The 9,516-nt window shown below is 67.0% G+C and overlaps 2 protein-coding genes across 2 annotated transcripts; both read right to left on the bottom strand.

The window, feature by feature from the left end:
* Positions 1–50: 50 nt before the first annotated feature.
* CHLRE_03g175584v5 (uncharacterized protein) lies at positions 51–1,463 on the bottom strand. The gene has a single exon (XM_043060953.1). It carries the CDS (start codon positions 1,018–1,020, stop codon positions 550–552), a length of 471 nt encoding a protein of 156 aa, XP_042926082.1. The 5' UTR covers positions 1,021–1,463; the 3' UTR covers positions 51–549.
* Positions 1,464–2,351: 888 nt separating this feature from the next.
* CHLRE_03g175550v5 (uncharacterized protein) lies at positions 2,352–9,473 on the bottom strand. The gene is made up of 6 exons (XM_043060952.1): positions 9,115–9,473; positions 8,820–8,880; positions 8,425–8,590; positions 8,139–8,204; positions 5,932–7,960; positions 2,352–5,720 (listed from the first exon to the last, which is right to left on the bottom strand). The coding sequence occupies exons 1-6, from the start codon at positions 9,272–9,274 to the stop codon at positions 2,821–2,823; spliced, it is 5,382 nt and encodes a 1,793-aa protein (XP_042926081.1). The 5' UTR covers positions 9,275–9,473; the 3' UTR covers positions 2,352–2,820.
* Between the last annotated feature and the right edge of the window lie 43 nt (positions 9,474–9,516).

Here is a 9,516-nt window from a genome sequence, read left to right as displayed (position 1 = left end):
ACCTGTGCGCGTTTCTCTTAGTTTTAAGGTACATAACGTGTTGGCGCTTTTCTCAGGCGATGTTACAGCTGCATGGTCCAGTGCCCGTTTCGTGCACGTGACGGCTGCTGTCCTGTTTAGTCCTGTTAAGACCGGAAGACAGGTAGGTGGATTAGGTGGATGCAGTTGATTGCCGCAAGTTCCCGCGTGTTTCCCTACAGCCACGCACCGCAGCCCAACATCTCCCGACATCTCCTTCCCATAATCAAACTGTCCTAGCATTTCTCAAGGTCTTGCGTGTACACGCCATACCAATAAACGCCGAATGCGACATTGAATTGCGCAGCAGTGCGTGCATGCACAGCTCAACATGCCCTGGATGGCACGATGGGCGCCAACACGCAGGCGCTCATTCGCTGCAGTACCGGGTGACAATGCGGCACATAAAAGGAACACCAGTTTCCAGACATCCTGCACAGTGCTTAAAGTACATACCCACGGTAAAAAAAGGCGGTGTAGTTGTTGACCCACCCATGCCGGGCTCTGTGCCAGCAGGCCGCGCGCTACCCGCTACCCCGCTTGCTTGATGTTGTCAACGTCTGCTTCCGGCTGTGCAAACGCCACGCGCCGTGCCACAACAGCAGGCCCCGCCACAGCTGGCGCGCCTGCCAGAGCCACCCGGTTCGCGCCACCACCCTGCACCGCCGCCTGCCGCCCACCAGCACCAGCAGCAGGGCCTCCTACTCTTGGCGCTGACGTCCGTTTTGCAGCGGAGCTGTCGGCTGAAGGCGTGCCGGCGGCGAAGCGGCGACGAGCGGCGCCGCCGCCCGGCGCCGCCGCTGCACAACCACCGCCGGCAGGACCGGAGCCGCCACCTAGGGGGATGGCAGTGGCACGCAGCAGCGACGCTACCTCCGTCCCCTGCAGCACCGTTTGCGTGCGGGTGTTGCTGATGCTAGGCGCTGAGCGCGGGGGCGGCGCGAGCGCGAGGGCGGACCGGGGCAGCTTTTTATCATCCTGCCGCCCTATTGGACAGTACATATAACCATAGCAGCTAAAATGCTCACAGTCGGCCTCCACAGGCCATTTGCACGGTCCGGCGCATGCCATCCGCAGCCATGCGTGACACGCGAGACAGAGCTGAGCGAGGAGTTGACACCAAACGTCCATTTATAGCGCAAAATTAACTTTGTGACGTGGATTCGCGAAATTCAGCGGAGATTGTGCCACCTATTCTTTGGCATTCGCGGCGCGTGGGTCTGCTTTGGGGCTGTGAAGTGTCTATGCATAGCCATATGATAATATATACCAATGGAATGATGGATATCCTCGAAACCGGTAGTGAAATGTGGAAGCCGGCTTCGCGAAATCGGGGTGGGGGGGCCAGCTTGGCGAGTCGGTTTCGGGGTCGGTTCCGAGGTCGGCTTCGACCCGGTTTCGGGGTCGAAGCTGGCTTCGCATGTCACGTGTGAAACCCCCCTAAGACCAGAAGACAGGTAGGCGGATGCAGTTGATTGCCGCAAGTTCCCGCGTGTTTCCCTACAGCCACCGCAGCCCAACATCTCCCGACATCTCCTTCCCATAATCAATGGGAGAATCATCATAAGGAAGCACTTTGGCGTGTGGCCGCCAACGCTTGCTGGGCGTTCCCACGGCATGCTAGCGAGCGGGCGCGAGGCGTTGCTGTTGACCCGTGTTGGGCGTGTGGGGTTGACATGCAGGATGGGGACCGGCGTCACTGGTTTTGGGACTGCACTGTTGCGCTGTCCCTGCGGGAAAACATGGGAATGGCTATGGGTTTCGTGCCGGAGGATGCTCTAAGTGCCTTCTCTCGTGAGGAGTTGTGGTTGGTGCGCCCACCTGCGGGGCTTGCGCCACGTGTGTGGGATGTGGTGTGTCTCGCTGCTATGTCTGCCCTGGACTTTGGTCGGCAGCGTATGGTTATGGCCGGGCTGGCGGCGCGAGCGAAGCTGCCGTCGGCCCGGGTGCTGAGCATTGGACTTACCGTCGTAGCTGACTTCTGGGGTCGGCTCCAGACGTTTGTGACTTTGGGTATCAGGCCGAAGGGTTGGGACACTGTGCCGCCTGGAGCCTGCGCATCCTTTCATCTCTCGGGCTGTTGGTGACGGCATGGTTTTGCGCTTGCCGTATGACGCTGATTCCCCGCCTCCCTCGCCGTGAGAGGTTGTGCGTGGTTGGTGGCTTTGTGTGTGGGCAGGTTGCACGCGTGGGCGACCGTTCTTGTACCTGGACGCTTGCGCCCTGGTTAGTGCGTGCGCTGTGCGTGTGTCCTGCGGCCTAGACGTTTCCCGGCACTTCTGTGCCTAGGCTTGTGACGTTGAGGCACGGCGGTGGGGCTCTGGCGGGTTGAGGCTTGGCTAGGACTCACTGTGCGCGGAGTCACACGGACTTTGCCCGCGGGAGGGTTTGCAGCAAAGTCGGGGTTGGTGGAGTCATGTTGGGCCCTGATAGCATGTGATGGCTCGGCGTCTTCGGGTGCTGGGACTGTCCCCTCTGTAACATCCGCATTCATAATCAAACTGTCCTAGCATTTCTCAAGGTCTTGCGTGTACACGCCATACCAATAAACGCCGAATGCGACATTCAATTGCGCAGCAGTGCGTGCATGCACAGCTCAACATGCCCTGGATGGCACGATGGGCGCCAACACGCAGGCGCTCATTCGCTGCAGTACCGGGTGACAATGCGTTGTACATAAAAGGAACACCAGTTTCTAGACATCCTGCACAGTGCTTAAAGAACATACCCACGGTAAAAAAGGCGGTGTAGTTGTTGTCCCACCCATGCCGGGCTCTGTGCCAGCAGGCCGCGCGCTACCCGCTACCCCGCTTGCTTGATGTTGTCAACGTCTGCTTCCGGCTGTGCAAACGCCACGCGCCGTGCCACAACAGCAGGCCCCGCCACAGCTGGCGCGCCTGCCAGAGCCACCCGGTTCGCGCCACCACCCTGCACCGCCGCCTGCCGCCCACCAGCACCAGCAGCAGGGCCTCCTACTCTTGGCGCTGACGTCCGTTTTGCAGCGGAGCTGTCGGCTGAAGGCGTGCCGGCGGCGAAGCGGCGACGAGCGGCGCCGCCGCCCGGCGCCGCCGCTGCACAACCACCGCCGGCAGGATCGGAGCCGCCACCTAGGGGGATGGCAGTGGCACGCAGCAGCGACGCTACCTCCGTCCCCTGCAGCACCGTTTGCGTGCGGGTGTTGCTGATGCTAGGCGCTGAGCGCGGGGGCGGCGCGAGCGCGAGGGCGGACCGGGGCCGCAAAGCTGCGCCCGCGTCCGGACCCTCTCCCAGCCTCGCAACCGTCGTTCCATTGGCGGCGTGTGTGCCTGCTGATTGCGGCCTTGCGAGACGGGCTGCATGTTCTGCTGGCGCCGCCGCCGTTACCGCCCCTGCTACAGTGGGCGCCGGGTTGTAGGCTGCTGCCTCGTGGGTGTGGGGCGAGACGCGACTGACGAACTCCGCGCCCAACCGCAGCCGCCGGCTCACGGCGAGCGCGTCCGCCGGCAACCCGTACATGCCGTACTGTTGAAGCTGTTGCTTGTGAGCGTACTGCTGCCGGTGCTGCGCGGCGGAGCTGCCCATGACGGTAGCAGCTGCGGCAGACCTAGGCGGGACGGCGCGGGTGCCGGCCCCGGGCGCGCCCGAGGAAGGCACCGTGCCGCGCGATGAATGCGCGTTCGGCGACGGGGAGCGGCTCCGCCGCCGCTGTCGCGACTCCCTGCCCCCTGCCCCGCCGCCGCTACCTGCTCCACCATTGCTACCAAGTTCCCCGGCTGAAAGCGCGCTCAGCAGCTGCTGCGCCACTGCCGCCTGTGCTGCGGGCGAGGTGCAGGACAGCCCCAGCGCCGCCGCCGCCACCTCCGCCAGCTCCACACCGTACTGGCTGCTCAGCCGCAGCAGGGCGGTGCGGTTCAGGCGCACCGCGGCCGGCGAGCCTGGCGCAGCCGCGCCAGAGGCCGCCTCGCCCAGCACCCAGGCTGGGGCGCTGCTGGCGGCAGCGCCGCGGCGCGCCTCCGCCTCCTCCTCCTCCGCGACTGCGGCCTCGGCTGCCGCAACCACCTCGAAGGCCATGGGCAGGCCACCGGGCGACACTGGCCGCTGGCCCGAGATGAAGGGCGGCATGGGCGAGGCACGGCTGGCACTGCGGCGGGCCGCGGCTGCTGCGCTGCCACCGCCAGCGCCATCTCTGTTGTTGCCGGTATCAACTTCAGCCAAGCCCTGCGCGTCTGCGCCGGGAGTTCCAGCGATCCTGAAAGACACACCCTGCCTGCCTCTCTGTCCAGCCCCACTGCCGTACGCCGATGAATGCGGCGACGCAGAGCCCGGCCGCCAGGCTCCTGGATCCATTGCACTGACGCCGCCCCCGCCACTGCCGCCCGGGCTGCCGGCAGCCGGCGCCAGCGGATCCGGGATCATCGCCTGCGAAAGCCGGTGCGGCTGCGGCGGCCCCGCGCGGCCCGAGCCCTCGGGCCGCCCCGTCCACAGCCCGCCCAGCGGCGCCGCCAGCTCGTCCTCCTCAGCCGCCAGCTCACCACCCGGGTCGCCCGCGTCATCGGGGTCGCCGCGCAACGCGCCATGTCCCATGCTGCCGCGTTGTGATACTACCGACGCCTCCCACGCTGCCAGCGACTCGGGTGTGGCAGCACGGGCGCCCGTGTCCGCCGGGTCGCCGCCACCGCCGGCGGCCACGGCGCTGCCCAGCCCCGCAGCGAGGCTCAGCCCTCCCACGGAAGACCAGTAGCCAGCAGCATCGCTCGCGTCGGCCGCAGGCCTAGCGGCGATGGCATCTGCGTCAGCATCATCATGGCTGCGGCCAGCCGAGGTTGCGGTGTCGCGCTCGGCGGGTGGCGGCGGCGGCAGCGATGACCCAATCATGATGATGGGTGAGGGCTCGCCTAGCATCGGCGAAAAGCGCGAGGCCGAGCCGGGGCGGCTACGCGAGCGCTGGGATCCAGGGCTACCGCTTCGGGCGGGGCTGCCGGGCCTACTCCGCACCAGCGGCGCCAGTACCACCACAACCGGCCCCTGCTCCGGCTCCTGGGACCAGGGATACCCCGTTGCAGCATCTGGCGGCGACAGCGGCCGCACCGCCGCCGGTGCAGGCCCCGCCCCGGCGAGCTCCTGTGAGGCGCACTCGGCAGGAAACATGGTGTCTGACGCGCCGCGCCCGCTGCGCACATGCTTTGGCGATGAAGCCTCTCCCTCTTCCGCCGCCTCTTCGACCACTGCGCCGGCGTCACCGCCGAAGGGCACGTAGCGCTGCATGTTGAGGCGCGAGCTGCGACCCGACAGAGCGGCTAGGCGCGCCGTCGCCGCCGCCACGATCGCCTCTGTGTGGTCACCATCGCACGACTCCTGCCCCGGCCCCGGTGCTACCCCTGCCATAAGGCTGCTGCTGCTGACGGCGCTAATGCCGCCGCTCTCGGGCACACTGCCGCTGCCGGGAGCCGAGCTAAGCAGCTGCGCTTGGCTCCCACCGCCGCCGCCGCCACCACTGCTGATGTCGCCTGGCAAGACCTCCGAAACGTCTTCGTTCAGGCCGGCGCCAACGTATGGAAGCTGGTAGCCGTCAGGCTGGGCGGTGGGGTCAGGCATTGGTGCCGCTGCCGCGGATGAAGCCGCACCGGGCCGGCGGGGCGGCGGCTGTGCGGCGGGCGGCAGGCCGATGCCCTTGCGTATCCAGTTGGGCAGCTGGGCCAGCAGCGGGTCATCCTCCACCGAGTCTGCGGCGGACAATAATCAAGGAGCTTACAGTTTCGACGTCCGAGGCGGGGAGGGGTGCATTGTAGTACGGTGTGAAGCCCAGTGAACTAGTATCTCATGGCTGCGCCTGCGCAGCATGCATCAGCAACGGTGCACGGCAATCCATGCCGCTGTCCCTGCTCCCCACTCCCCAGGCCCTTCCCAACGTGGCCCCCTGTCTGCAGCTCCCACCTGACACATCGAGATACAGCGCATTGGCTGACGCAGTGCCGGACATGAAGTTCGGCGCCGTGCGTGACACCCGCTGCCCCGGCCCGCTGCTGGCGCCGTTTCCGCTGCTGCCGGCCGGTGAGCTGGCGTGCGGGCCTCCCTGCGCCGCCTGCGACGCGCCGCTCTGCAGCGCCAGGTGCGCCGTGGACACCACCTCACCCCACCAGCCGGCCACCACGCTGTCCCCAGGCCCCAAGTCCTCCTCATCTGCGTCCGACTCCCCGCCGCGAAACACGCAGCCGCCCGGTGCTTCTGGTGCCACGGGTGTACTGTGGTAGGCCTGCCGCGCCGCGCTTGCACCGGAGCCAGGTCCATACACGGCCATGGACGTGTGAGGCCGCGCCGGCACCGCGCCGCTGCCGCTGGGCCCCCCTGAGCCTCCGTAGGCGCCGCCGCCACCGCCTCCTCCCCCTCCACCTACCGCCGCTGGCCCAGCCCTGCTGCTCGTCGACTTTCTCAGCTGCCGCGCCTGCTGCCCCCGCTGCGCCGCGAGCATCAGAGGCGAGCCCAACGACGACGACGACGTGACCACGCTCGCCAGCGCGGCAGCCGCACTGGCCTCGGCGGCGGTGGGCGCCGTCGGCGACTCGCACAGCGCCGCCGCCGCCGCCTGCAGCGCCGCCTGCTCCTGCAGCCCCCTGTCCAGATCCGCTAGGCCCGCCCGGTCCAGGCTGTGTAGCACCTCCCCAAGAAGCCCGTTGGAGCGCCACAGGGGACCCGTGCCGCCGTTGCCGCCGCCGGCGTAGCCCCCATAATGCCCATACGGTGCCGACAGCGCGGCGCTGCTGGCGCAGCTGACGACAGCGGTGGCGCCGGTGGCAGCGAGGCCGCCCTCGGCAGTCGCAGCGGCAGCCGTGGCGGCGGCTTCACTGCCGCTGGCACGGCGTATGCTATGCCCGCGCCCGACGCTGGCGACGGGTGAAGCCACGCCTGTGGAGCCGGTAGCACTGGCTCCGGTGCTGGAAGCTGCGCCGCCGGCGGGACCGGGGCTGGCGCTGCGGCGCACCGCGGCCACGTGCGCGGCGCCGACGCCGGCGGCCACCGCGGCGGCCTGTGGCGTGCGGCTGTGACCGCCAAACACAGCTGACGTGGACACCGTGCGAAGCGCGGCGCAGGCTGTCCCCGGCCGGCGTATGGGGCTGCGTGTCGATGACGCGCCGCCAGGAGATCCCGGGTCGGCCCCTTGCAGCCAGCCGGCAGCACTGGCCGGCCGCTGCGACGCCGACGCCGACGCCGACGGCGAGGGCGGGGCCACGTGTGCGGACTGATGGCCAAGGCTGCACATGGTGATGACGTGCGCCACGCCGCCTACCTCCGCCGTCACGCGAACCTCGCGCCGCTGCCGTGCGCGCGCCGCCACCGCCTCTATCTCTTCATGCGACATCACATGACAGTGCCCAAACGGCTGGCCGTCCGCACACTCACCCTCCACCTCCGGACACGGCCACTCGCCGCTCGTGGGCTGGATGAAAGCACACGGGATGTCGCCCAGCCCGCTGCCGCTGCGGCCTGCGCCAGCACCGCCATGTCGCGCCGCAGCTGCCGCACCTGTTGGACCCATGCTGACTGAACGCGGCATGAACGACGGCGACCGGTCGCCAGCACTGCCCGCCGCGGCTGCTGCTGCTGCTGCCGCCGCACCCAGCGGCGGCGAGGACGGCACCAGCTGAACCCCTGCTTGCCCTGCGTGCGCCTGCGTCCCCATACCAGTCCCTGTCACCACAGGCGACCCGAATGCAAAGCTTTTGCTGCGAGCCACCGGGCTCCCGCTGCCCCCCGTAGCCAGCGCCATCATGGGCGAGTGGCCCGCGCTCAGGTCGGCGCCGCGTCGGCGCGAGGGGCTGTGCAGGTTACTGGGCGCGGCGGAGCCCGGCGAGCTGCCGTGTGCCGGCGAGCCCAGCAGGCTGAAGCCCACCTGACCGCGGCGGCGGGGGCGGCGCTGCACGGGCACCTGGGCCAGCGTCAGCAGTCGCTTGATGCCGTCAGTGCCCTGTGGGGTTGAGGAGGGGCAAGTGTGTGAACAGCGACGAGGCGGCATGAGCGGCACGAGCCGGTCGGACGGCACATGCGCCCCACCCCGTCCTGCTACCGTATGTCCATCATCCATTGACCTGTCGCATGACGGTACAAGCCTACAAGGCGACCCGCAGCCCAGCAGCCTGGCTTACCCCCATAGCGTCCTTAAGCATCTGCTTGCGCTTGTAGATCTTTAGCAGCTCGTACAGCTTGCAGCCCTGCGTTACACAGGCGCCACAGCACAACCAGCCGGTCGGCACCGCTCTCCCAGTTCCCGCCTCCGCACGCCAGCGCACCAGCCGCTGGCCTCCTGCAACCCAACCTTCCAAACACCCCACCTCCCCACCCACCACCACCTCCACACCTCCCGCCTCCTTCCTCCTCTGCATCGCCGCCCGCTCCTGCCCTGCCCGCCCCTGCTGCTGCTGCGCCGCTCACCACCTCCTTGAGCAGCGGCCCCTGCTCCGCCCGCAGCGCCTCTTGGTAGCGCTGCTCGCCCAGCAGCTGCTGCGCCATGTACTCGGTGAAGTCGGCGTGCGTGATGCGGCGGCCCTGGCGCGTGGTGGTGTCCATGCGGCACGCCAGCGGCTGCAGCGCGGCGGAGCTGCGAGCGGGGCGGTGGTGGGGAGGTTGAGATGAGTTAGCGATGCTAGCGGTGCTAGTGGTGGTGGTTGTTGTTGTTGTGGTGGTGGTGATGGTGGTGGGGTTGATGGTGATGGTGGTGATGGTGATGGTAATGGTGGGTGGGGTGGCTGAGGAGAGGAAAAGATGCGTGGGGAGCGTGCACTGGATTGTGGGGCCTACGCGGCATGATAAGCGTGTCGTGCTCCCACCTGACGGGCCTGCCCGCCGCCTCATTGACTGCGGCATGCAGCTCGCTGTAGGTAATGAAGCCTGGAGTGTCAGGGGAATAAGAGGCAGCGTTGGAGTCAGCAGCGAACACTGATGACCGGCGGTGCCCAGCAACGCCGAGGCTCCTCGCCTCGTCCCCGCCCCCCTTGCACGCGCTGTTCCCCTGGCCGATTCCTTTGTCCTGTATCATCAATATGTGTGGCTTACAGAGATGTCAAACGGATGCTGGGGTGCCCCAAGCCGACCCAACTCTCTGACCCCGTGTCCCCAGCCTACCCTTGCGAGCAAGGTCTAGTCGCTCCCATAGCTCCTGAAGGTCCTGCTTCCCATCGTTTGTCAGGTAAGGCTGCCACGTCAAGCTTTTATCTTTCTTGCGCTGAGCAATAAGCGCAGCTTGAGATTGAGAGCCGGGAGATTGAGAGCCGGGGCTCGCCATTTACGCCCCTCGAAGCGGGGACATGCCCGCCTCACGCCCGTATAGGAGATGAATGAGTACCTGTAAAGCTTCTACCATATATATCCGCAGTGTATTCTTTCCGCATGCTTGTGAGCGCTGTCGCTCCTCCAGCAGCACATTCTCCTTGACAGTAAGAACGGCTCGTTTGTACTAAATGAGACTGTAATGCAACGTTATTAATATGATATTATGAATGAAGAACGGTCGAGTCCATGAACAGT

This window comes from Chlamydomonas reinhardtii, chromosome 3, assembly GCF_000002595.2.
Source record: "Chlamydomonas reinhardtii strain CC-503 cw92 mt+ chromosome 3, whole genome shotgun sequence".
Taxonomy (NCBI): domain Eukaryota; kingdom Viridiplantae; phylum Chlorophyta; class Chlorophyceae; order Chlamydomonadales; family Chlamydomonadaceae; genus Chlamydomonas; species Chlamydomonas reinhardtii.
This window is presented reverse-complemented; position numbering and strand designations above follow the sequence as displayed.